This window comes from Salvelinus alpinus, chromosome 8 (genome assembly GCF_045679555.1).
Source record: "Salvelinus alpinus chromosome 8, SLU_Salpinus.1, whole genome shotgun sequence".
In the NCBI taxonomy this organism is placed as follows: Eukaryota; Metazoa; Chordata; class Actinopteri; order Salmoniformes; family Salmonidae; genus Salvelinus; species Salvelinus alpinus.
The window spans coordinates 28,317,049-28,344,929 of NC_092093.1; the positions used below are offsets into that span (position 1 = coordinate 28,317,049).

The 27,881-nt window shown below is 43.6% G+C and overlaps 1 protein-coding gene across 5 annotated transcripts; it reads right to left on the bottom strand.

The window, feature by feature from the left end:
• Window positions 1-212: 212 nt before the first annotated feature.
• On the bottom strand, window positions 213-27,881 carry LOC139582862 (inverted formin-2-like). Of its 5 annotated transcripts, none has more exons than XM_071413263.1 (22): window positions 27,677-27,874; window positions 19,371-19,786; window positions 19,148-19,263; window positions 18,737-18,896; window positions 15,989-16,022; window positions 15,681-15,822; window positions 15,462-15,594; window positions 14,670-15,344; window positions 14,390-14,505; window positions 14,189-14,250; window positions 13,977-14,079; window positions 13,720-13,805; window positions 13,526-13,626; window positions 13,342-13,412; window positions 13,042-13,220; window positions 12,798-12,921; window positions 12,480-12,644; window positions 12,148-12,250; window positions 10,996-11,151; window positions 10,041-10,553; window positions 9,876-9,913; window positions 8,507-9,509 (listed from the first exon to the last, which is right to left on the bottom strand). In XM_071413263.1, exons 2-22 carry the CDS (start codon window positions 19,765-19,767, stop codon window positions 9,462-9,464), a joined length of 3,522 nt encoding a protein of 1,173 aa, XP_071269364.1. In that variant the 5' UTR covers window positions 19,768-19,786; window positions 27,677-27,874; the 3' UTR covers window positions 8,507-9,461. The 5 variants fall into 5 exon arrangements, with proteins under 5 accessions (XP_071269366.1, XP_071269364.1, XP_071269363.1 ...); XM_071413262.1 differs by having other exon boundaries at window positions 14,390-14,529; XM_071413265.1 differs by lacking the exons at window positions 8,507-9,509; window positions 9,876-9,913 and adding an exon at window positions 213-1,321 and having other exon boundaries at window positions 14,390-14,529; window positions 27,677-27,873.

A 27,881-nucleotide genomic window follows, 5' to 3' on the forward strand; every position in this document is an offset into this window, starting at 1 on the left:
GCATTTTCAATTAATCATTCTCCAAGTGCTTGTCTCGTTTGGATGAAACTACGTGCGCACTGTGTTGGACCAATGTACCCAAAATGCAATACTTAAGTGTGAACATACTGTCCCTATTACACATAAATATAGAACCTAATTTGGGGTGGTTAAAAGCAAAATGTATCATTTTATTGTATTTACATAATAGCCTACATTACATTTCTGATTATCCAATCTATTTGCAATGCAGATAATTGTGCTTGTGTGAATGCAAAGAGTGTAAAAAAGAAACAATAACTGGTACCGTGTCTGAAAACAGGTGAGATTATAGTCAATATGTAATACTTAATTGATCATGAACCAATATTCCTACTCCTACTATGACTGTAGGCTAAATAGGCCCTGTATTTGTCAAATGAAATGACAGCGGCTGTATCAACAAGTCCACATAACATGTAGGCATATTGTAAACATTTGTCCCAGTGTAACGGCAGCCTTCCTTCTCTTCAAGAGAAGAGGAGGTGTAGCAGGGATCGGACCAAGACGCAGCGTAGTTGGTGCTCAACATATTTAATAATACGAACTGTGAACACTACAACAATACAAAAATAACAAAATAAGGCAAACCGATACAGTCCTAGCTGGTGCAGAGAAAACACAGAGACAGGAAACACCCACCCACAATCCCCAACACAAAACAAGCCACCTATATATGATTCTCAATCAGAGACAACACAAAACACCTGCCTCTGATTGAGAACCATATTAGGCAAACATAGAAACAGACAAACTAGACACACAACATAGAATGCCCACCCAGCTCACGTCCTGACCAACACTAAAACAAGCAAAACACACAAGAACTATGGTCAGAACGTGACACCCAGTATCAAATTTAAACATTCTGGCATCTAAACATTATACACAGAAATGTTGACTTTCTTAAAATAATGTATCATATTTCAATGAAATTGTGTCCAATACATTGAAGGTCCATGATGAAAGTATAAAGTGCAAATGGTCCCATCATCATGATGCAGTGGTTGGTTGGCAAGCGGTTTCTGTGATATCATTGCCACATTGTATTATTTACTACATCAGTAAAAGGTAAAGACCCCTCTGTATGGGTGTAATAAGGCAGGTCTCCATTTGAAAAACAAACCTAGGTTCGCTAGGTAGGCCTACTCCTTTTGAAAACAGTGAGAAAAACATGGCTGACATAGATATTTGTAAGTACAGTATGAACTTGTTTGGCAGAGCTAAAACAGAGCACTGGAAGATGGAGTCAAAGTTCATTGTTTCTTTTTGCCTTTGGGCTCATCCTTCTTCTTGCGTCCACCTAGAAAGAGAGATAAAAGAGACATCAGTGCTGTCGCATACACAACACAGCTATAGCATTTAATTTGCCCTACAAGAGGAGAAAGTTGATAACATTTGCCTGTGTGATGATTGTCCAGTCTTCTGTCACCTAAGCTAAAGTTATGCCTTACATTAACCTTTTTTTAAATAAAGACATGTTAACATATGTCAGTAGGTACCCAATATAACAAGTGGTGGTGTGTTCGACTGCCTGTCTGCATTCCCGATTTCTGTAACAGTTAGCTTACCTGTGTAATATTGACATGAGCTCAGAAACACTTGTTTTTTAAAACATGGTCCTGTTTTATCCATTGCTGTGCTGAACAATGGACAGTTCATTATCTCTGTCAAATGACCGTAGCTAAAAGTTGTGTTTTCATATTTCTTTTTGCAATTAAGTCGCTACAATAATACACATTTACAACAGGCCTATATGTAAAAATATATACAGCCTAATGATACAGTGCCTTCAGAAAGTATTCCGACCCCTTGACTTGTTCCATATTTTGTTACAGCCTTATTCAAAAATTTATTAAATAAAACATGTACTCAATCTACACACAATGAACCCTAATGACAAAGCAAAAACAGGTTTGTAGAAATGTTTGCAAATGTATTGAAAATCAGAAATACCTTATTTACATAACTATTCAGACCCTCTTCTATGAGACTCGAAATTGAGCTCAGGTGCATCCTGTGGACTCCAATCAAGTTGTAGAAACATCAAGGTCAAAGATGTTTCTACAACTTGGAGTCCACCTGTGTTGAATTCAATTGATTGGACATGATTTGGAAAGGCACACACACCTGTCTATATAAAAAGGTCCCACAGTTGACAGTGCATGTCAGAGCAATAATCAAGCCATAAGGTCAAAGGAATTGTCCGTAGAGCTCAGAGATAGGATTGTGTCAAGGCACAGATCTGGGGAAAGGTACCAAAACATTTCTGCAGCATCGAATGTCTCCAAGAACATAGTGACCTCCATCATTCTTAAATGCAAGAAGTTTGGAACCACCAGGACTCTTCCTAGAGCTGGCCGCCAGGCCAAACAGAGCAATTGGGAGAGAAGAACCTTGGTCAGGGAGGTGACCAAGAGTCTGATGGTCATTCTGACAGAGCTCCAGAGTTCCTATGTGGAGATGGGAAACCCTTTCTGAAGGACAACCATCTCTGCAGCACTCCACCAATCACCCCTTTATGGTAGTGACAGACAGACAGAAGCCACTCAGTAAAAGGCACGACAGCCCATTTGGAGTTTGCCAAAAGGCATCTAAAGTCTCTTAGACCATGAAACAATATTCTCTGGTCTGATGAAACCAAGGTTGAACTCCTTGGCCTGAATGCCAAGTGTCACGCCTGGAGGCAACTTGGCACCCTCCCTAAGATGAAGCACGGTGGTGGCAGCATCATGCTGTGGGGATGTTTTTCAGCGGCAGGGACTGGGAGACTAGTCAGGATTGAGGAAAAGATGAACGTAGCAAAGTACAGAAAGATCCTTGATGAAAACCTGCTCCAGACCGCGCAGGACCTCAGACTGGGGCAACGGTTAACCCTCTAACAGGACAACGACCCCAAACACACAACCAGGACAATGCAAGAGTGGCTTCGGGAAAAGTCTCTGAATGTCCTTGAGTGGCCCAGCCGAAGCCGCACTTGAACCAGATCGAACATCTCTGGAGAGACCTTAAAATATCTGTGCAGCGATGCTCCCCATTCAACTTGACAGAGCTTGTGAGGATCTGCAGAAAAAAAAAATGGGAGAAACGCCCCAAATACAGGTGTGCCAAGCTTGTAGTGTCATACCCAAGAACACTCAAAGCTGTAATCGCTGCCAAAGGTGCTTCAACAAAGTACTGAGTCAAGGGCCTGAACACTTATGCAAATGTGATTTTTCAGTTTATTTTTAATACATGTGCAGAAATGTAAAAAAAAAAAAAAGTTTTTGCTTTGTCATTATTGGATAGTGTGGGTAGATTGCGGGGAAAAAACTATTTAATCAATTTTAGAATAAGGCTGTAACGTAACATGTAGAAAAAGTCAAGGGGTCTGAATACATTCCAAATGCACTTTATATACTCTACAAGCAGGACACAAAATTTCATTATCCCTCCGAAGAATGTGAATTAGGCTGTTTGAGAAGGTTTAAATCCTAAGCAACCTGCCTACACATTGTTGGAAGTACAATAGGCCAGCATAGCTACTTTAGTAGGTAAAAGCTGTGAACTGGACAAACTTGGTAGAGGGAAAGTACACATTATGGTGCTCATGTGAGTTTCCTTTATTTTTCAGCTTCAGACCAATGCACACTTCACTTTTTTCTCCGGTTTTTACACCGGAATGTGATTATACAACATATACAACATAATACATAATACAGCAAAACAAAGCAATAACAGTAAAGTAAAAGTACACAATGACAAATGGCAAGAAAAATAATGTAGTTACTAGTCATTATTTAATAGTAAGAGGGAAGTAAAAAAAATAAAATTAAAATAAAAAAACCTTAAGCCAATATGGAGTAAACTAGAAAAATGTTCCCTGGTCTCTTTTAAGAAGACAATTGAGAAATCTCCTGGAAAAGCTCCTGGAAAATACAAAAAAACATTAGTACTACATTACCTGTAAACAATACAGAGTTATTTAAGCAATAATGCCAGAGGTGGTGTAGTATATGGCCAATATACCACAGCTAAGGGCTGTTCTTTTGCACGACGCGGAGTGCTTGCCGTGGTATATTGGCCATATCAAACCCTGAGGTGCCTTATTGCTATTTTAAAACTGGTTACCAACATAATTAGAGCAGTAAAAATAATTGTTTTGTCATACCCGTGGTATATGGTCTGATATACCTCGGCTGTCAGCCAATCAGCATTCAGAGCTCAAACCTCCCAGTTTGTAATATGAAATATAACATCACAATCAAAACCTACATTCATCAGATACAGTAAACGTACGTACAATTCAGGGATGGCCACAGTTGCTCTTGAAGAGCTACAGGGTTATTGCAGCCTTACTTGTTCAAGCCTTATCGCATGCATTTGTACCGTAGGGATGGCATGCATGACAGATGAGGGCAGTCTTCTTTGAGAGTTTGAGAGCTGGTCTCTCCACCACTCTCTCCTGCGTAGCAGCAAGACGTGCGCACGATTACATGTCACACTCCCTGTCTCTTGCCACTCAACGATGTCCAACGAACACAAAAGGCTCTTTTAATAGACACCTAATAAATTAAAATAAACACACCGTGCGTGCATGCTAGTGTGTCTGGAAAGGAAGGGGGTGACAAAACCTATAGACTACAGAGAATGGTCAAAATATCCCCTCCGGTAGGCTAACCAAGGACCTTCAAAATCACGTTATGCTACGAACCCTGTTATAAATACGTCAAGTTGACACTATTTTAAATGGTTTGGTGATGACAGCATGTGTTCGTTCCATTATTTTGTTTATTCATTCACTCAACACTGACTGAACGTTTATTTCTCTTGCTTGTTTAAAAAAAAAAAATTATAATCCAAAACAGTTGTGTTAAACGGTTTCATTTTATCAGTTAACCAAGTTAGCAAGCATGGCGTTTTCTTTTGACTGCGCACAGGTCACGCAAGCAAACAATGATTATTATGATGTTGTTTTACCCTTATGCTTCGTGTGCAATTGCACCCCTGCTACTTCTTACTTGCGGGAACACAAAAAGTAACTTAGCACTGTAATGAATTATAATTACACGAAGATAATTGCAGTGACAGAGAGAGCGTACTTAATACTTAAGGCAAGGGATATCATTTGCTCTGCATCTTCCAACAGCGACAAGTCTGTTCTGTTGCATGATTGTATTAGCAGTGTGGCAGTTTTCCCAGTCTGGTGTATGTAACTGGCTATAATAGCAACCAAGGACGTTCACTAGCTTATTTGTGCTCTGATTACACGCAAGTGTCCAGGTCAGCAGTTTACACAGATGACTTCAGCCATATAAAAAACCTTCCATTACAAAATATACCAAGCTAGATACCTTCCTTTTGCTTCTCATGCAACTGGTGTAGCTAGCTGCTGCTGTTGCGAAGCAACCAAGTATATCCTGTTTTAGAACTGAGATTTAGCTGAAAAGATATTAGCATTGTCAGAAATACTACAAAAGCAAGCACATCATTGGTTTATATTGGGCAGAAATGTGCACGTGATAGTGGTAAATTGTGAAATTGTAAATTGTGAATAAAATCTTCAAATTTATTCAGTTCAAATGGATCTAAGTCTAATGGTTGGTTACCTTATGGACACTGTTTCCTAATTTTAATCCGAAGTCTAGAATATAAGATACATTTGGGCAAAAACATTGTCTGACAACCCTCATGCTAAAGACACACAAAAAAAAATCTGGTATAGCGGCCACAAATAAGGGGTTAAATACATGTACAAAAAATAAAATCCCTGCTCTTTCTTTTATCCATGGACTATTTGTATGGGCTAATAGCAGTATGGCAAAATACAAATTCAAATCATTTTTGTAACTTTTTTTGTATACTTTAAGGGGTCTTAAAATTCCAAAATCAAATAGCAAAAATGATCCTTGGTATGACCTACTTAATGAAGCCGGTGACTGGTGTGGTAAACTCCAATGTCATCAGATGAATCCTGGAACATACTCCAGTCTTTTTGCTTGTAAGCAGGAATCGGGAGGATAGAGTTGTGGTCAGAATTACCAAATGGAGGGTGAGGGAGAGTTGTGTGAGTCTGTGTGGAGTAAAAGTGATCTAGTGGTTTTTTCTCCCCTATAGTTGCACAGGTAACATGCTGTTAGAAATGAGGTATAACGGATTTCAGTTGTCCTGCGTTAAAAATAGTATGAGCGCTACCTCTAGATTAGCATTTTGTTGTTGGCTTATGGCCCTATATAGCTCGTTGAGTGCGGTCTTAGTGCCAGCATCGGTTTGTGGTGGCAAATACACAGCTACGAAAAATATAGATGAAAATATTATTTACCAAGAGTTGTCTACAGCTTATCATGAGCTATTCTAACTCGGAGCAGAACCTCAAGTCTTCAGAGATCGAGCACCAGCTGTTAACAAAAAGAGACACCTCCGCCCTTGAGTTTACGAGACCCTGCAGTTCAGCCCCGTCCTTGCATAGAAAAAAACAGCTACATTTACAGTGCATTCGGAAAATATTCATACCCCTTCACTTTTTCCACTGTTACGTTAAAGCATTATTCTAAAATAGATTAAACTGGCAGCGATTACAGCCTCAAGTCTTCTTGGGTATGACACTACAAGCTTGGCACACCTGTATTTGGGGCGTTTCTCCCATTCTTCCCTGCAGATACTCTCAAGCTCTGTCAGGTTGCATGGGGAGTGTCGCTGCACAGCTATTTTCAGTTCTCTCCAGAGATGTTAGATCGGGTTCAAGCCCAGGCCCTGGCTGGGCCACTCAAGGATATTCAGAGACTTGTCCCAAAGCCACTCTTGCGTTGTATTGGCTGTGTGCTTAGGGTCATTGTCCTGTTGGAAGGTGAAACGTCACCCCAGTCTGAGGTCCTGAGTGCTCTGGAGTAGGTTTTCCCCAAGGATCTCACTGTACTTTGCTCCGTTCATCTTTCCCTATCCTGACTAGTCTCCCAGTCCCTGCTGCGGAGAAACATCCACACAGCATGCACCCACCACCATGCTTCACAGTAGGGATAGTGCCAGGAACCTTGGCATTCAGGCCAAAAAGAGTTCAATCATGGTTTCATCAGACCAGAGAATATTGTTTCTCATGGTCAGTGTCCTTTAGGCAAGCAAAGCGGGCTGTTATGTGCCTTTTACTGGGGAGTGGCTACCGTCTAGCCACTCTACCATAAAGGCCTGATTGGTGGAGTGCTGCAGAGATGGTTTTCCATCTGGAAGGTTCACCCATCTCCAGAGGAACTGTCGTCAGAGTGACCATCGGGTTCTTCACCTCTCCGACCAAGGCCCTTCTCCCCCGATTGCTCAGCTCTAGGAAGAGTCTTGGTGGTTCCAAACTTCTTCCATTTAAGAATGATGAGGCCATGGTGTTCTTGGGGGAATTCCAAGCTGCATAAATGTTCAGGTACCCTTCCCCAGATCTGTGCCTCAACACAATCCTGTCTCGGAGCTCTACGGACAAATCCTTCTACCTCATGACTTGGTTTTTGCTCTGACTTGCACTATATAGACAGATGTGTGCCTTTTCAAATGTCCAATCAATTGAATTTACCCCAGGTGGACTCCAATCAAGTTGTAGAACCATTTGAGCTCAATTTCAAGTCTCATAGCAAATGGTCTGAATACTTAAGTAAATAAGGTATCGGTTTTTATTTTGAATACTTTGTCATTATGGGGTAGTGTGTAGATCTAAATATATATATTTTTATCATACATTTTAGAATAAGGCTGTAACGTAACAAAAACGTGGAGAAAGTCAAGGCGTCTGAATACTAACCATGTCCTCGTTGGTTAATATACTGTGAGGCATATGATATTACACTTCTTCAGGTCCCGTTGACAGGATAGTCTCGAACTGAGCTTAGTTTGTTCTCCAGTGATTGTACATTCGCCAATAGAACAGAGGGTAGAGACGGTTTATTTACTCCCGCCGTAGTTTCATCAAGGTGCCCCCACGTTGGCGTCTTTTCCACTTCTGAGTGTCGGGGATTAGGGCCTGGTCCCGGGTGAGCAGTATGTCCTGCACGGATGAGCCATTGAAGTAGAATTCTTCATCCAGTTCGAGGTTAATGAGTGCTGTTCTGATGTCCAGAAGCGATTTTCAGTCAAAGGAAACATCACGTTAAAAAAAAAGTCAGGGCAAAACAAACACACTAAATTGCATAATTGGTCAAGAGCCTGTAAAACGGCCGCTATACATCCCAGCGCCATTCTCAATTTTGGTCAGCTCATATAACTCCTCTATGTGATAAAATAATGAAGATTGGGTGGAAGGGCCAGAAGGATAGCCATGTATCAAACTGGTAAATATTCTTAGGCAAACAACCCAAACATTAACTGGAAGTCAGGTGAACTACCGTTCTGTGGTGTGGGGAAATGTGTCAACAAGTGAGATAAGGCTTCAGATTGCACAGAAAAAAGCAGAAAGGATTTTTCTAAGGCGGTGATATGATTATTCTGTTGTAGTCATGCAATGTTCTTAAGTGGTCAGCAATCGACAAGATAATAAAGTGAGCACCCTTTTTTTATTATGGCCAAAATCCATTCACTGCAGGATTCAGTTGGTAAGAGAGACATTCAGTCAATACAAAGAATAGGATATCGACCATCCATGTCTTCCACCAGCAGAGAAATAAGCAAAACATTTAGATTCAAAGCGGGAAAAAATTGAGAAACCAGAAATCTTTCAATAAATAATTAATGAATACTTTAGAACCACTTGAAAATAGATTGCGATGTTGTGCACGACTATGGTAGATGACTGAACCAACCTCTTTTCTGAGGTATATCGTTTTTCATATATTATGGTATGTTTGTAACAGCATGTTATGTGAAAATTGGATTGTATTTTAAAGTTTGTTAAGGAGTCTTGGAAGATTAGTCCAAATGAGGACCAAAAGAGATCCTAATAAAATCTAAATCAATCAAGGAAAGTGCATTTAAAAAGCGCATTGAGAGTCATGTTTTACAACCATTGCATCTGTGTATGAGGCAAAAACATTTAAACTTGACAGAGCCATAGCCGCTTGCTCGGTGCACACTGGCTGTTAGAAGAGATCCATAGACCCCACACCTAACATGAAGTGATGTCATCTTTAGGGGACATCTGTGATTGTAACATCCCTTGCAGTGACAAAGATTTACAGCACACTATCAAACTACTTTCTTGACATGTTCATCATAAAAAAAGAAATGGAGAAAATCAGTAGTTTACAGTACTAGTAAGTTGGTGTTAACATCAAATGCAACATTTATAGAGGCAATGTTCTTTGACAAAATGTAAAATCCACAAAAAGTTACTCAAACCAAGTGAATCAACACTGACATGACCCACAAAAACCACTGGCCCAGATCTGATCTCTGTGTGTGTTGGTTGTTGGTAGGGAGAACAGGCAGAGTTCTGCTGAGGTCCAGAGTTTGGCTGAGGTCCCGCAATGTTCAGTGAGTCGGTATGCGTTTCGTCAGGCGCGAGGGGTATCACATCTCCCATCATAAGGGCACCTCATGTACTAGGGGGATCCAATGATGGCAAGCCTATGAATCTCCAACCACCCAGTACTAGCTGACAGACAATATACAACCACCAAAAAGCCCCTGGAAGTCAACCATAAAGCACCAACAGGAAGCCAGCCAGGCTAACCATACCTCAGACATGGAAGAGAGTTCAAGCAGGAACAGTAACTGCAAATAGCTTCAGAAAGGTCAAGGGAGGAAAGGGGAGGGATGTGCAGGATGGCCAAGACGCAGAATAGACAGCAAACCAGTGAAACAGGACCCTTAAATCACCAAGGATCTAGTGAGATCCATGCAAGCTTAGTGGATGGTGTTTCTGATAGCCTGAAAGAAGGACAACTCCCTCATTGTAACACACACACCTTTTTAAGTTTAGTGTGGTCTTTTCCTTTGCGCTTGGCTGTTTTTAGAGAATTAAAGACAAGAAACAATGTTTTTCTTACAGGCCTAAAAAAACATGAACTCAAGATATGTTCCCAAGCATGGTTAATTTTCTATCGAGATGAGGTTAGTTTTGAATACATTACCTTTGCCATGTCTCTTAGTACTCCCCCGTTTCTGTGCCTGTTTGGACTCTGTGTTGACGTCAGCTGTGGTTGAGGGGGACTCTGATGATTGAGTCTCCTCTAACCCATTTCCATCAGCTCCACTCTCCCTGTTCCCATCGGTCTCTGCATCTCTGCTCTTTGGACCATCCCCAGCAGCTGAGAATGCATTCCTGTTCACATTCTCAACCTTGGATTCAGCCGCCTTAAACCCCTCTCCCTCTGGGGACTCCTTGAGCTGGTGGTCAGTAGAGGAATCCATCCCAGGGTTGAGGTCTTCACTCTGGATGTGATCCTTGGTGGTGGTATGAAGGTCTGAGGGGCCTGATGTTTTGGGTGAACTCGGCTGAAGCGAGGGGTCTGTGGGGAGGCCGGAGGAGGACTCCCCTACGACCGGATCTCCGGCTTGTTGTCCTAGGTCAATGGGTGAAGTCACCTTTTCAACTTTCTCTTTGGCATCTATAGCAGATGTTCCCTTAAGCATGGTGCCCTGTTCTAGGGGAGAAGAGAAAGGAAAAAGATTAATTAAAGACTGACATAAAGCATGCTTAACTACAGTTACCTCCTTTACAAACCTCCTCTACATTCAACCCTTTTAGATCTACAAGTGCCTAGGGGTTAGAGGTAAGGGAGTGATACTGGTAGGGCTGTGATGATACCAGTATCAAAATATTTTTTTCCATGGCAAAAATGAAAACACGAATTAGAACAAACTCTTTGGTCCTTTAAAATCCTCCTGTTTGTAAAATATTGGGTGCTTAGAGTTGGAAAATAAATACATGTGACTGGAAAACATGATGTTTGTTTCCAACATTAGTATCGCGATACTGGTATCGTCCCAGCCCAAGTTACTGGACAGGGCCTTAATAATATACTGCATTTCAGAACAGCCATGGGCAGCAACAGAATCAATGACCGGTGCTATCTTCATACTCACCACCAGGCTGACTGCTGTCCCCTTTCTTGTCCGCAGAAGGCAGGCTGGTCCTGTCGGCCTGGTGCTTGGTCTTCCTCAGCGCATAGCCCTTCCTGATGTCAGACAGCAGGTGGTCAATGATGCAGCCCTCCTCCTGGACCGGGGGGGCTTTACGAACTGGGGGTGAGAAAGAGGGTGAATCTCCAAACAGTCCACCAGTGATACATGCAATGTTCTGGTAGTGTGTTTGAATTTGCACTGGTCAACCATCAGGTGTCGACCGTCCTCGAAAGCGCCATTATTTACTAGTCTCCTTTCCTTTATCTGCACTGAGCGACAAAAGGCTGGATAGTTAAAAGCAAAGAAAGTCTTGTGTGAGCAATGATTTCACTTCCCCAGTTCTTCTAGATCAGTGCAGATGAAGGAGAGGACAAGGAAAGGGATCTTCTGAAGAGTATCAAGACAGTCAGGCAGAAACCCTTTCAAAAGCCGTCTGATGTTGGTAATGGGACACTAGAGTCGTGACTAGTTACCAGGGAGTAGAGCTCTGCTACCAGACGGGCCCTGACATTATAGGGTTAGGGCCAGGTAGGGCCTGTTTTTTTATTTTATAACTAGGGTATGGGTAGGGCTCAGGTATCACTAAATTGATCATTAACATTTTGAAGCTGAGCCATTTGCTCATGCTCTGCTGCACAATACATATCATCGTGTCAGAAGTGCTTCAATGTTGTCAAATATAAGACCTGATCATTGTACGAGTCCACATGAAAGATTATTTTACTGAAAATAATGGTCCTCGAGTTGACTGAGTTTAGAGTGATGAAAAGTAGCTAGTTTACAATCAACTGCTCTCTGTCTCATCATTGAACAGAGGCTTTGCTATGGATACTCACACTAGCAGAGGCATGCACAGCGTAGAGTGCATGCAGTGCGAGCAGCACAGAGAGCAAGGGACAGAGACTAGCAGCTAATGGATACTAACGAGGCAGTTCTTTCTGATTCGGGCAGGACTGGGCCTTAAATTTGGCAGAAGCAATTGGACCTGGGTAGGGTGGAGCCTGAACATCGTGGGCATGGGTAGGCTTTAAAATAATGCCTGTGCAGGGCTCTACCAGGGATGGCCATGAGGTAACACTGTTATTTGGAGTGTTGGCTGTCAGTTATACTTACTTATCTTCCTGTTCTCCCCCCTTGGTCTCTTGGAATCCTCCTCTTCCTGCTGTTTCTTCCTCTTCTCGGCCTTAATCGCTTGCTCTCGGCGGGTCTGATTGTCCTACGATGAAAATAAAAATGAAAAAAAGCAAGAGAAAACACAGTAGCACAGGTGTCCACAATGCAAATGTGAAACCATAGCAATGTGGTATTTAGTCTCTAAACAAAACTTGGGGACCTATACAGTCCAAAGTTATGGCCAAGTTTTTGGAATAAATGCATGAATTGAATGGTTTTATATAGGAAAGTCAATAGATGCAAAGTGTTCATTGGTTATTTATTTCTCTCACCTTGAGAGCTTTGATGAAGAGTCCCCTGAAGGAATGTAAAGTGCTGAACAAGTCCTCCAGGGACAGACGGGATGAGTCCTCACACAGATACTGTGCCAGATCCTCCTTCTTCCTGTCGATGGAGGCAAACCTCGCCTCCAGCTCCCTGCAGGCCTCCTGGCTTCCCTAGAGTAGACAGCCAATTCATGGGGATGTATTTAGTTATGATCTGGCAACCGACCTGATGACATGCTAATCTCTGACACCATTAAAGGGGAGCTTGTGTGAAACCACAAAGTCACCTGCTCTCTGGTGGTGAGGAGAGGTATAGCAACCCACCTGTATGGCAGTGAGATATTGCTCCTTGATGGCCTCCACAGAGGAGGAAGCCACCTTCTTCTCTGAATCTTTCAACCGCTTGATGAGCAAGCTCGCCTCTGACTGGATAGACTCCAAATTCACACTGTGGAAGGAAATTATAAACTTGGTAAGATTAGCATAGCTTCCTGTGTAAAGCTTTGATTACAATGTTTTGGCATCACTGAAAAATTGCAACAGTTGTATACAGCTTTTTTTCCATTACCGAGCAGCCTTCTCACAGATCTCTAGATCATCTGGAAGGTTCAACAGGTCATTATGGTTCTGCTCAGCCTCCTCTAGGATGTGGTGGAGCAGCGTGATGCGACTTTTATTGGCCTTAGTTTCAGTGAGTTTCAACAGTGTGCTGATCTTGAAGCCCTCAGCGTTCCCCGTGTGGCTTCCCTGTAGAACAAAGTTAGACAGACCCGCGTCAGGAGTCATCGTTCTCTCACTAAAAACGTTGTTGCGAGACCATATTTTGTGTGTTTGGTTATATGTATTGTATGGCATTACGGATTCTTACATAGTTGAGGAAGTTTCCAACGTCCAGAATGAGCATGCAGAAGCTTGGCAGTCGAGTGCTCACTCTCAGACCTTGCAGGATAGAAATAATAACCCATTAAAGAGAATAAAATAAAAAGGTATTGTTTAATTAGCGGTCGGGGAGGTGAAGGTGGTAGAGCCGCTGGCCTGGTGCCTCGACTTACTCTCACAGGCCTCGTCCAGCAGCTTAACTTTAGGCTGCATCATCTGTAACACTGAGCTGATCTCCTCACACAGCAACATGCACTCGATCCTCAGGGCGTAGCTGGGGGTAAAACACATACACGCGACCAAGGTCAACATCCAGGGTGAATCAGTCCTAGCTCATTGAATGCTGTCAAGCTGTGAAGAACTTTACCATGGAACAGCTAGGAGCTGGAGATAAAACTGGTCCACACCAGCTAACTTCTCCCGCTCTCCCTGGTAGGACTTCAGGTTCTCAATCTGAGTGGCGGAAATAATATCACTTTTCTATGACCATAAACTGACAAACATTTGGTTTCCAACACTACTGTACATCTATCAAAAATGAAAATGTATTTAGATCTAAAAACACAGTATAGCCACTTCGGCTTAACCATTAACTTGGCAGGGGTTCCTGTGGCCGGCACGCACCTCATGCTTCTCTGGCTGTAGCTTTTGCAGCTGTTTCAGCACCTCCACATCAAACTTGGACCGGTCACCTTTTTGAATCATGGCCACAAAGTCCTTATGTGAGCTGGTAGGGGACACAACATGTATTTTTAACTCTCCTACTGTAAATAGTCTTAAGGTGCTTCCTCTACTAAGGTTCTCTTCTTCATATTTCCTTCTCTGAAAATACTCACCATCTGAATTGTTTCAAGAATATGTTCAGGTTAAGATTTTTTTTGGCATCGATGAAAGAAATCTGTAGATGGAGAAAAAGCATGAAGCTTGAAATTAAAACAGGGGATGGGTTAAGGAAAATGACAACGATAGCAGCGGAGAGCGTAAGATTAGAAGACCATTTCAAAGACTACGATGAGATAGGGTAAGACCACATCTACCTCTTTGGGCTCCTGTTTGACTGCAGGGGTGCCGCCTTTGGCTTTTGAGTCAGTCACTGGCAGACAGAAGAGCGCCTCAATACTGGAGTAGTCAGGCTCCAGAGAATCTACCTGTACTGAGGTCCACATGGAGTGACTATCTTTAGCAAGAGAAAATAATGGACAGTGTTTTAATTGCGACTTGTAAATTACTCAGTCTGAATTTATCCAATGGGAACTTATCAGGGTCAGCTGTATGTGTCAGTTTAATTCAAAGGTGACAATCTGACAGGTCCCTTACCAGTCACCACTCTGGATGGCAGCTTCTGCCAGTTGAGCTTCTTCATGCGCAGTGTGGGGCAGCGGCCCGCTTTGGGTGAAGAGGCGTAGCAGGATCGACCCTGCATCTGCACACTCTGGGCCACTATAATGTCATTGCCACCAAGGGGAGGCGGAGGACCCATCATGCCAGGCAGGGGTGGGGGAGGCGGTGGACCCATCATGCCAGGCAGGGGTGGGGGAGGCGGTGGACCCATCATGCCAGGCAGGGGTGGGGGAGGCGGTGGACCCATCATGCCAGGCAGGGGTGGGGGAGGCGGTGGACCCATCATGCCAGGCAGGGGTGGGGGAGGCGGTGGACCCATCATGCCAGGCAGGGGTGGGGGAAGCGGTGGACCTCCATGCCCCATCCCTGGTAGAGGTGGTGGCGGAGGAGGGAGGCCAGGGGGAGGCATCCCAGAGAAGCCAGGAAGTGGTGGGACAAAAGTTCTCATGCCTGGTAGGGGTGGTGGTAGAGGAGGAGGTGCAGTGGCAACAGGGGCAGTAGATTCTTTAATGAGGACATCTGATAGACCTGATAGACAGATTGACCGATCAATCTGAACGCCCCGGTCTGTGGTCTTGACCTTAGGTGACCCTTGCTGACCCTTGGAGAACACCAGACGTTCCATCAGGCGCTTGGTGGAATTGACTTCAGCTAAAGAACACACACGCACAGACAAAGTAAGCGTGACCTAAACCAGCCATAACATGTCAGCGTACACGGCCACACAATGTTTATGGCCCATGAGAAGGTGATTGATGTGGGACTCACGGTCCTGTGCCAGCAAAGTAGCGCGGTCAGCCAGGGCCTCCAAGGCTAGCCACACCTCACTCTGCTCCGGCCCTACCAACAACAGAGCCTGCAGGATAGACAGCAGCTGCACCGATGCAGGGGTGCTACTCAACTGTAGTGAGGGGGAGAGAAAGTTATATTATTTGTATTATCTGCTGTGGATTTCCATTTACAAATAGACTCTTTATTGGTGCTTACTTTGGTGAAGAGTGTGGTGAAGACTTCCTGGTGACTGCTCATATCGATGCCTCCGTACACCCTCTCCATCTCCTCCTCATCCTCTGCCATGGTATCCTCAAAGGCATCACACTGGATGTTCAGGTCCACATCCTCAGTCTCTCTGTAACACATACAAATATGTATTTCCACAGGATAAAACAAGTCGCAGTGTGAAAGAAAATGTGCAGTGCAGAACAAAGCATTTGCTAATTTACAAAAAGTTCAGATGCGTGAAATATTTGAAATGAATCCAAAATCATGGAAAAAAGAAGAGAGACTCAACTTACCTAAGTTTTGGAAGTAATTGTAGTAATTGAAGCCCTGGGAGACAAAGAATGGCACAGCTAAGTTCAACCAGTAACCAGTTTGACATGTCCATCTCCACTTCCTGTATTCAAGTCATTGCTTATAACGATTGCAATATCTAAATCGTCATGATTTATTTTTGCAACATATGTAACACCAAGTAAGCACTGGTGTGGTACTTATTGATAGTAGTAATTTGTGCAAGGTTGATCTTTAAAGCTAGAGTCCTTAATTCAAACAAAAATAAAGCTTTTGGTAAAAAGCTGAGGATGGGCCTGGAGAACTGTAACCACACAAATTCATAGAGCTATGGATGCAGAAACTGACCATCCATGATAACAAAATTATGATTTTAACCATGTTTCGAGGCTATACAGTGTTTGACAAACATTGGTGTAAAACAAGCTTATATTTTGGGTTCTGATGGGGTACGCCAGTTAAACTAAGCTATATTCTTCAAGAATCAAATGGGTATATATATATAAATCAATCATTATTAAGTCCAAAAATGTATGTAGCAACTACGGATCCTAGCTTGTAAGAGACACTCCTTAAGCCTCTCCTTGACTGTTTCCACGTCAATTAGACATACAGTACCAGTCAAAAGTATGGACACCTACTCATTCAAGGGTTTTTCCAATTATATTTTCTACATTGTAGAATAAGTGAAGACATCAAAACTCTGAAATGAAACATATAGAATCATGTAGTAACTTTTTTGTTGTTGTGTTAAATCAAAATATATTTGAGATTCTTCAAAATAGCCACCCTTTGACTTGATGACAGCTTTGCACACTCTTGGCATTCTCTCAACCAGCTTCACCTGGAATGCTTTTCCAACAGTCTTGAAGGAGTTCCGACATATGCTGAGCATTTGTTGGTTGCTTTTCCTTCACTCTGCGGTCCAACTCATCCCAAACCATCTCAATTGGGTTGAGGACGGGTGATGGTGGAGGTCAGGTCATCTGATGGAGCACTCCATCACGCTCATTCTTGGTTAAATAGCCCTTACACGGGCCTCCCGGGTGGCGCAGTGGTCTAAGGCACTGCATCGCAGTGTTAGCTGTGCCACCAGAGACTCTGGGTTCGCGCCCAGGCTCTGTCGCAACCGGGAGGTCCGTGGGGCGACGCACAATTGGCCTAGCGTCGTCCTTGTTAGGGAGGGTTTGGCCGGTAGGGATATCCTTGTCTCATCGCGCACCAGCGACTCCTGTGGCGGGCCGGGCGCAGTGCGCGCTAACTGAGGTGGCCAGGTGCACGGTGTTTCCTCCGACACATTGGTGCGGCTGGCTTCCGGGTTGGAGGCGCGCTGTGTTAAGAAGCAGTGCGGCTTGGTTGGGTTGTGTTTCGGAGGACGCATGGCTTTCGACCTTCGTCTCTCCCGAGCCCGTACGGGAGTTGTAGCGATGAGACAAGATAGTAATTACTAACAATTGGATACGACGAACTTGGGGAGAAAAGGGAGTAAAATTTAAATAAAAAAATAAAAATAAATGTAAAGAAATAGCCCATACACAGCCTGGAGGTGTGTTGGGTCATTGTCCTGATGAAAAACAATTAAGCCCAAACCAGATGGGATGGCATATTACTGCAGAATGCTGTGGTAGCCATGCTGGTTAAGTGTGCCTTGAATTCTAAATAAAATCACAGACAGTGTCACCAGCAAAGCACCCCCACACCATAACACCTCCATGCTTTACGGTGGGAAATACACATGCAGAGATGATCCGTTCACCTACTTGGAGTCTCACAAAGACACGGCGGTTGGAACCAAAAATCTTGAATTTGGACTCAGACTAAAGGACAGATTTCCACCGGTCTAAGGTCCATTGCTCATGTTTCTTGATCCAAGCATGTCATTTGTTATTATTGGTGTCCTTTAGTAGTGGTTTCTTTGCAGCAATTCAACCACGAAGGCCTGATTCACGTGGTCTCCTCTGAACAGTTAATGTTGAGATGTGTCTGCTACTTTAACTCTTCAAAGCATTTATTTGGGCTGCAATTTGAGGCTGCTAACTCTAATGAACGTATCCTCTGCAGCAGAGGAAACTCTTGGTCTACTTTTCCTGTGTTGGTCCTCATGAGAGCCAGTTTCATCATAGCGCTGGATGGTTTTTGCGACTGCACTTGAAGAAACTTTCAAAGTTCTTGAGAAATTCTTCTGGATTGACTGACCTTCATGTGTTAAAGTAATGATTAACTGTCGTTTGTCTTTGCTTATTTGAGCTGTTATTGCCAAAATATGGACTTGGTCTTTCACCAAATAGGGCTATCTTCTGTATACCAACCCTACCTTGTCACAACAACTGATTGGCTCCAACGCATTAAAGGAAAGAAATTACAAATATATTTTTAACAAGGCACACCTGTTAATTGATATGCATTTCAGGTGACTACCTCATGAAGCCGAATGAGAGAATGCAAAGCTGTCAAGGCAAAGGGTGGCTACTTTGAAGAATCAAATATATTTTGATTTGTTTAACACTTTTTTGGTTACTACATGATTCCATAGGTGTTATTTCATAGTTGATGTCTTCACTATTCTACAAAGTGGAAAACAGTAAAAATAAAGAAAAACCCTGGAATGAGTAGTTGAGTCCAAACCTTTGACTGGTACTGTACACATGGCAATTGAAACCTTTCTCAAGAGACAATGAGGGGCTTCATCTCCTATTCACACCAAAACCTGTGTTTCTCTATTACATGAGTTTTGAAAGAGGGAGTGATACCGATGAACTCTTTGCGTAGTTTGTCCCTCTTCCTCAGGTCCTCTGCTCCGAAAATGATCACGTTGACCACACTCATGAGGACGACCATGTACGGAACGTTGTCAGTCGCATGCAGCTCATTCATGATGACGCTGAAGCGGTACTGCTGCATATTCACACTCTGTCAGAGACAGTTATAAAGATTACTTATGGTTATCATCCAAAATTCATGACAAGGGAGCAGAAGATGTCTTATCTAAAATAGGTTCTGTCCCTTAGATGAGGGAAAATATATTTCCATAAACCTCCCTTTAATACTTTGCATGAACACATGGGGCATCAATGCTGCTTCAAGCTGACAATGACTATAATTTTTCTATGTACATTTATGATGTTATGCTGTATGAAAAAAGGCTAAAAAGGTTGCCTTACTTTATAGTGCTCCAGGGCATCCATGGCCAGGTGGTGTCCCTGTGGGTTAAACAGGGCGAGGGCCGCCAGCAGCTCAAACACCTGCATCTTTACCATGGTGTTGGACGTGTCCAGGGCTGCCAATCAAAACAGAGATCATGTCCCAACGGACAGACAGACAAGCAGGCCTGTTCACCTCCTCCCATGCTCCTTTGCCACCCCGCTTACTAGCCTTCTTTCTCACCTTGTGACAGGGTCCTGACGTATCCCTCATTGTCCAGTATAAAGTGCAGCCCAGCTGAGGAGTTCATCACTGCCTTCACACAGGCCACACAAGTGAGCTGGAGGAGGGCGTCAGCGATGCGGGCACACCCCCGGCCAGACAGCCTCTGCAGGGCCTCCATCAGCAGATCCAGTCCATTGAGCTCCAGGAACTGCACCATCCATTCCTGGTCACTCCCCTCCAGACGCCTCCGCACCCCTGAGTAGTTGACCACTGTGGGTACCTGTAGCAGTCGTATGCATAGCTCTGGAACTGAGTTCTCCAAGTTGGCCTCCAGGTGAGCATCTCGGTCGGGGGGGCTGCTGGTCAGGTGCTCCTTCAGGGCCCCCCACTTCCCTTTGGATGCCTTGGCTGACATAGCAACCGAAAAAAGGGAGCTAGAGAAAAAGGGTACAATGTTTGGGTTGTGACACGAGTGGAAAACAGACCGACAATAGAAAGAACATTTAAAAATAAGTCTAAATTATGTATTTGTTGGATTCAGAGGAACTACAAAATATGATTGGAAGACACACATGAAAGTTGGGAGGTAGTAAAAGCAGGGTATCCATTTTCAAAAAACACCTGCCTGATAAAAACACCAGTCTCAATGTCAACAGTGACGAGGCGACTCCGGGATGCTGGCCTTCTAGGCAGAGTTCCTCTGTGTTCTTTTGCCAATCTTAATATTTTATTTTTGTTGGCCAGTCTGAGATATGGCTTTTTCTTTGCAACTCTGCCTAGAAGGCCAGCATCCTGGAGTCGCCTCTTCACTGTTGACGTTGAGACTGGTGTTTTGCTGGTACTGTTTAATGAATCTGCCAGTTGAGGACTTGTGAGGTGTCTGTTTCTCAAACTAGACACTAATGTAATTGTCCTCTTGCTCAGTTGTGCACCGGGGCCTCCCACTCCTCTATCCATTCTGGTTACAACAAATGCATTTTCTAGCTACAAGTCATTAACAATGTCTACACTGTATTTCTGATAAATTTGATGTCATTAAAAAAGAAAAAAATGACAAAGTACTTTTCTTTCAAAAACAAGGACATTTCTAAGTGACCCCAAACTTTTGAACGGTAGTGTAAATACAGCACATTAAGACCTGCTCTTTCCATGACATGGACTGACCAGGTGAAAGCTTTGATCCCTTATTGATGTCACTTGTTAAATCCACTTCCATCAGGGTAGATGAAGGGGATGAGACAAGTTAAAGTAGCATTTAAACCTTGAGACAGATTGTGTTTGTGTGCCATTCAGAGGGTGAATTGGCAAGACAAAAGATTTACATGCCTGTGAACAGGGTATGGTAGTCACCAGGCGCACCGTTTGTCGAGAACTGCAACGCTGCTGGGGTTTTCCACACTCAGTTTGTGTATTAAAAATGATCCACCAGCCATAGGATAGGAGTTTCCATTACCACACATCACTTGCATTATATTAAAACGTTTTACAAACACATTGACAAAAATAATCTGCTCTAGGCAGTAGTAGGGTTGTCACTAGTTACAGCCAAAGTCCTGATTATGGCTAAACCCTGCCCATTTCTACAACTCATCTTCTTCAAATCTGATCTAACCTTGAATTAAAGAACAAAAAGCAATCCCCCCCATGTTGACTTTGTGGCTGTGTTATCAAGTGGAAACCTGCAAGAAGCTCGTGGAGTGATGCGGTACCTGTTGTGATTGGTCAAGATGTCACAAGGCAGTGGACCGCTCATGGTCCCTTGACACCTCTCCCAAAGCACCGGTTAGATGTCAATGTCATCATTCAGCAAAATGCCTGTCACAGTCAGTATAGCACAGAGCAAATATGGATTATCAGAACTTCTTCCGAAAGGGAAGCAAAAAAAGCAGGTTGAGCACGAGCAGGCAGCTGTGAATGTGGTGGAATGGGTAGAACCAGAAAATCAATGTGCAGCAGGAGCAGCAGCAGTTACTGCAAAGTCAGTGGTAGCTAACACTAGTCTCCATCAGCATACGGGTTGGCTAATGTTAATAAGCTAGCATTAGCGCTCAGCATCCTAAGAGAGCCACTGAACAGGCCGATAAGCAAGTGTGTTTTTCCTGTTGCTCATTAGGAAATAAACAAGACTTCAGTCTTGGAGGTGTGATTCCTGACTGATTAATGATGTTTATCCCCCATGAGACACTGTGGTGTGAGGTGTTGTCTTATGTAAACAGTCAGAGCTGCTGACCATGTCTATGCTATTGGATAGAGAGCAATCACCGCAGCTGTTCAGCCCATGTTAGTGGGAAAATGGACATCGTCAAATCAAAACCCAACCTTAGAATGTACCCGTTGTGACGCATGGATGTTCCAAACAAGACCGACTTTATGACCACAATTATCCTATTTACACTAGAATAAAACTGACTCATATCAATGCCACAGGCCATTTAAGGGATTTGTTGTTTATTTAAAAGGCAGTCGCTTTTTAAGCTATTGGGTGTCAGTTATTTAACAGTACATTTAGTGAATTGGTAAGCTAAGGACATTAACATAAGTCATGGTATTAGGAAAAGTGTTCATTTCCAGCAAGTGTATTTGATGGGTTTTGTTTCTGTAGCTAGCTTTGCTGGCTAGCTAGCTGAGACAATCTCTTCTGACTGAAGCAAGTATTTTGACAGTGACAGAGTGCCCCCCTGTGGACTGAAGCTGAACTTTACATTAACCCCATTTAAATTTGGCAATGTTGAGGTGGTAGAACTGACTAAATGAAATCATAGAGGTTCGTAGCTTCGCAACCGCAGCACACACACACTTAAACACATCAACTGAGTAATGGACCGCTGAATGTAAATTCTCTAGCTTCGTTTCCTCTTTTCCATATTTTGTCTCTCTGATAAGCTACCCAGGAAAGGGCTGAAAATAGCCCATATTAATATAAAACTCAGCAAAAAAGACATCCCTTTTTCAGGTCCCTGTCTTTCAAAGATAATCCAAATAACTTCACATATCTTCATTGTAAAGGGTTTAAAAACACTGTTTCCCATGCTTGTTCAATGAACCATAAACAATTAAAGAAGATGCACCTGTGGAACAGTCGTTAAGACACTAACAGCTTACAGACGGTAGGCAATTAAGGTCACAGTTATGAAAACTTAGGACACTAAAGAGGCCTTTCTACTGACTGAAAAACACCAAAAGAAAGATGCCCAGGGTCCCTGCTCTTCTGCGTGAACGTGCCTTAGGCATGCTGCAAGGAGGCATGAGGACTGCAGATGTGGCCAGGGCAATACATTTCAACGTCCGTACTGTGAGACGCCTAAGACAGCACTACAGGGAGACAGGAAGGACAGCTGATCATCCTCGCAGTGGCAGACCATGTGTAACACCTGCACAGGATCGGTACATCCGAACATGACACCTGCGGGACAGGTACAGGATGGCAACAACAACTGCCAGATTTACACCAGGAACGCACAATCCCTCCATCAGTGCCCAGACTTTCCACAATAGGCTGGACACAGGGCTTGTAGACCTGTTGTAAGGCAGGTCCTCATCAGACATCACTAGCAACAACGTCACCTATGGGCACAAACCCACCGTCGCTGGACCAGACAGGACTGGCAAAAAGTGCTATTCACTGACAAGTCACGGTTTTGTCTCACATGGGGTGATGTTAGGATTCGCATTTATCGTCGAAGAAATGAGCGTTACACCGAGGCCTGTACTCTGGAGCGGAAACGACTTGGAGGTGGAGGGTCCGTCATGGTCTGGGGCGATGTGTCACAGCATCATCGGGCTGAGCTTGTCGTCATTGCAGGAAAGCTCCACGCTGTGCGTTACAGGGAAGACATCCTCCTCCCTCATGTGGTACCCTTCTTGCAGGCTCATCCTGACATGACCCTCCAGCCTGACAATGCCACCAGCCATACTGCTCGTTCTGTGCATGACTTCCTGCAAGACAGGAATGTCAGGGTTCTGCCATGGCCAGCGAAGAGCCCGGATCTCAATCCCATTTAGCACATCTGGGACCTGTTGGATTGGAGGGTGAGAGCTAGGGCCATTCCCCACAGAAACATCCATGAACTTGCAGGTGCCTTGGTGGAAGAGTGGGGTAACATCTCACAACAAGAACTGGCAAATCTGATGCAGTCCATGAGGAGGAGATGCACTGCAGTACTTAATGCAGCTGGTGGCTACACCAGAAACTGACTGTCACTTTTGATTTAGACCCCCCCTTTGTTCAGGGACACGTTATTCCATTTCTGTTAGTCACATGTCTGTGTAACTTGTTCAGTTAATGTCTCAGTTGTTGACTCTTATGTGCATACAAATATTTACACTTGCTAAGTTTGCTGAAAATAAAACAGTTGACAGGGAGAGGATGTTTTTTTTGCTGGGTTTATATATATATATATATATATATATATATACACTGCTCAAAAAAATAAAGGGAACACTTAAACACCACAATGTAACTCCAAGTCAATCACACTTCTGTGAAATCAAACTGTCCACTTAGGAAGCAACACTGATTGACAATAAATTTCACATGCTGTTGTGCAAATGGAATAGACAAAAGGTGGAAATTATAGGCAATTAGCAAGACACCCCCAAAAAAGGAGTGATTCTGCAGGTGGTGACCACAGACAACTTCTCAGTTCCTATGCTTCCTGGCTGATGTTTTGGTCACTTTTGTATGCTGGCGGTGCTCTCACTCTAGTGGTAGCATGAGACGGAGTCTACAACCCACACAAGTGGCTCAGGTAGTGCAGTTCATCCAGGATGGCACATCAATGCGAGCTGTGGCAAAAAGGTTTGCTGTGTCTGTCAGCGTAGTGTCCAGAGCATGGAGGCACTACCAGGAGACAGGCCAGTACATCAGGAGACATGGAGGAGGCCGTAGGAGGGCAACAACCCAGCAGCAGGACCGCTACCTCCGCCTTTGTGCAAGGAGGTGCACTGCCAGAGCCCTGCAAAATGACCTCCAGCAGGCCACAAATGTGCATGTGTCAGCATATGGTCTCACAAATTCCTGTCAAGATTATCATTAGCCAGCACTTTTGAGAAATGCTAGACCAGCATGACCCTGGCAGAGAGAATCTTCCTTGGGTCATGTGAAATAAGGAACAAGGCTCTTAGCTATGTGATGTGACTTCTAACAGGGCCGTCCACACCAGAGACAATGACTATAAAAAGTTATTCTAATTCAAGTAAACAGCAGCATCCATACTACAAATATTGTGAAGGATAGCCATTGTTGGAATCACTGAGCGAATTCTTCCCTCCCCCAATCAAAAACGTGTTCTACTGAAGCATTCTAGGTACGCATGAAATAGCCACTAGGAGGGGAGAGGAGGCAGCACGCACATTGAGCTTTCCTGAATAACTAGGGATGTCAGCATAGGAATGGTTTATAGCAGTCTCATATCTGGTGCAGTAACATACGTAAACAGTTGTTGACCTCCCTAGTTAGCTGCATTCACCTCTGTCAGCAGAGAATCTCCACTAGCAGTTCCTCTTCCCTTTAAATCCAGGTCATCACCCTCTGGGACCCAGTCAGCAGTTAGTCAGCTTCACAATGCCAACACAACAAAAATCATCCTCTCAAAATGTGCTAACATCAATTTAGTCTTGGGAACTCACTAAAATACAATCGCTATGTAAATTAGGAATATAGCCAGCTTCAACCAACCAAATTCATTCTAAACTAATGGGCCTTTTCTCATTCTTTCCTCCCTTTGTCTTTGGTTCTACACAATTTATCTAAATTGGCTGTATTTGTGTGGCAGAAAAAATGCAAAGCCGAGGGCCAACAGTGTTTTATTTTTGTTCACAGAATGCATGGGTGTAAGCAACTGCATACAGTACAGCGTAAACACACGGCCGCACACACACACACACCTCTTCTCGTCTAATGCAATGTGTTCCCGTGTGCTGTAGAAAACACCAGCCTGTCATAAGTTGTGAATGAGGTGGGTAATGCCATGGTAGCACTGACCATCACCAACAGTTGTAAACAATACATGGCCATGGGCACAAATTAGTCCTCCTAGAGCAGGGTCTGCCCGGTTGCAACACTCACTACCGAGTACCGTCAGGTACTCAGTCGAGGGCTCAACTTACTTTTGAGAGCTACAATAATAGAATACACAAAGTGCAATTTCTAAATTGGTTGTGCACCAGCAGTTTCTAGTTGTCAGTCAATAACAATTTTGAGATTGTAAGTTAGCTGGCTATACTATCTAAACACGTGCCCAGGGGCCGTGACCTCCAGGGGGCCCCCATTGAATTTGTTAGTCACCCTCATAGTAACACAGCAACAGTCATGGCAAAATGTGTAGAACTGTAGGAAATGTTGTAAAAATTGCAACATTGTCTCTATGCCCCATGGCAAAAAGTGTAGCATTACAGAATATTTACTTTAAAAAACAACCAACCAAATCTCGCTTTGGGCACCCAAAAGGAGAGCGAAGCAGTTTAACTGCACAAATGGATTGATTTCACAAATCAGTTGACTGCATTTGTGGATATGGGTAAGCAGACCCGCGAGCCACTGCAGCCCCTAATGAGTTCAGAATGTGACACCCACCCGCATCAAAGTAGCCTATCCCTGCACTAGAATTCAGTGGACATAACCCACTTATATTTCTAATGTATATGCACCATAGCCTGAATCCAGGTGTCTATTAGACCTACACTATATTTCCAAAAGTATGTGGACACCCCTTCAAATTAGGAGTTAACTATTTCAGCCACACAGACATGCAATCTCCATAGACAAACATTGGCAGTAGAATGGCCTTACTGAAGAACTCAGTGACTTTCAATACGGCACCGTCATAGAATGCCACCTTTCCAACAAGTCAGTTCGTCAAATTTCTAGCCGGTTGCAACACTCACTACCGAGTTTCAAACTGCCTCTGGAAGCAACTTCAGCACAAGAACTGTACGTTGGGAGCTTAATGAAATGGGGTTCCATGGCCAAGTAGCCGCACACAAGCCTAAGATCACCATGTGCAATGCCAAGCGTGGGCTGGAGTGGTATAAAGCTCGCCGCAATTGGACTGGAGCAGTGGAAACGCATTCTCTGGAGTGATGAATCACACTTCACCATCTGGCAGGCCAACGAACAAATCTGGGTTTGGCAGATGACAGGAGAACACTCCCTTCCCCAATGCATAATGCGGAGTAATAATGGTGTGGGACTGTTTTCATGGTTCGGGCAAGGCCCCTTAGTTCCAGTGAAAGGAAATCTTAACACTACAGCATACAATGACATTCTAGATGATTCTGTACTTCCAACTTTGTGGAAGGCCCTTTCTTGTTTCAGCATGACAATGGCCCTGTACACAAAGCGATGTCCAAACAAACGGTTTGTCTAGATTGGTGTGAAAGAACTTAACTGGCCTGACCTCAACCCCATCGAACACCTTTGGAATGTTGACTGCGAGCCAGGCCTAATCACTCAACATCAGTGCACGAGCTCCCTGCAGCAATTTTCCAACATCTAGGGAAAAGCCTTCCCAGAAGAGTGGAGGCTGTTATAGCAGCAAAGGGGGGGGACTAACTCTATATTAATGCCCATGATTTTGGAATGGAGATGTTCAGCAGGTGTCCACATACTTTTGGTCATGTAGTGTAGTACTGTGCTGGTAACTTACAAGCTTCTGCCCCCCCCCCCCCCCCCAGTGTTTTGTGGTGGACTACTGAGCATGTTGAGCATAACACAGTTACTCATAGATAGGCTAGACATATTAACAATTTAAGTTATTTGTTTAGTCTGCATTCAATTGCCCCTCCCTGTTGCACACAACACACTTCCATTCCCCATGTCACAGGATTTGTCTGATTTAAGATGAAAACCTCAACCCTGTTACTTGGCACTTACTAGTCATGTATTCTTATTTAATCCGTTGTTGTGAAAACATGTTTATGAAGTTGAACATGTGCTCTTTATAGAATACAAATTGTGTAATTATGTGCTTTTTTAAAAGTTACATTACCCAAAATGTACTCCATTGGTGGTTTGACCCTTTTATCTGTATTACTAATTGCAAATACTTCGTGCCCATTGTTATGACATCCACAAACTTGGCAGAACGTTGCGCATTGTATTACTGAAATGTTGGCAGTGGCACTTCACTTTGCCAAGATAACTTCGCCCAGGCTTGGCATGAGCAAGACAATACAATGTGTATCATGATACAGCATACAATGTTACTGTATGTTGGACAAAAAGTTATTTGCGAGTGATGTAGTCCTTTTCTCCGTTCAAGTGTATGAGTTTAACAAATTACAGACCAATTTCGCCCTACTCACAAAACGTGTGTTACTCTTACCGTACTTATCCCTTCAACTGCTCGAATTCCACAGCGAATCGAAGGTAACTTTTTGTAGTAGCCAATTTCCTACAATTCCTGTGTGCGCGCGTTTTGGTAGAAATACACTAGCCAAACCTTGCAGCGCTGTTCTCCAAATCAGACTTTGGTCGCGTTCCCCTGCTCAGACATTGCATGCATCAACCAGGACAACTTTAAGTGGTTC

What these genes read in the sequence shown, in the direction of transcription:
- LOC139582862 (XM_071413262.1), bottom strand. Translation starts at nt 19,767, where the DNA reads ATGTCAGCCAAGGCATCCAAAGGGAAGTGGGGGGCCCTGAAGGAGCAC. An exon ending in TCAAACAGGAGCCCAAAGAG is followed by an intron (nt 14,251 to 14,389) that starts GTAGATGTGGTC and finishes CTCCATCTACAG; the next exon opens with ATTTCTTTCATCGATGCCAA. An exon ending in CAGCTCCTAGCTGTTCCATG is followed by an intron (nt 13,627 to 13,719) that starts GTAAAGTTCTTC and finishes TTTTACCCCCAG; the next exon opens with CTACGCCCTGAGGATCGAGT.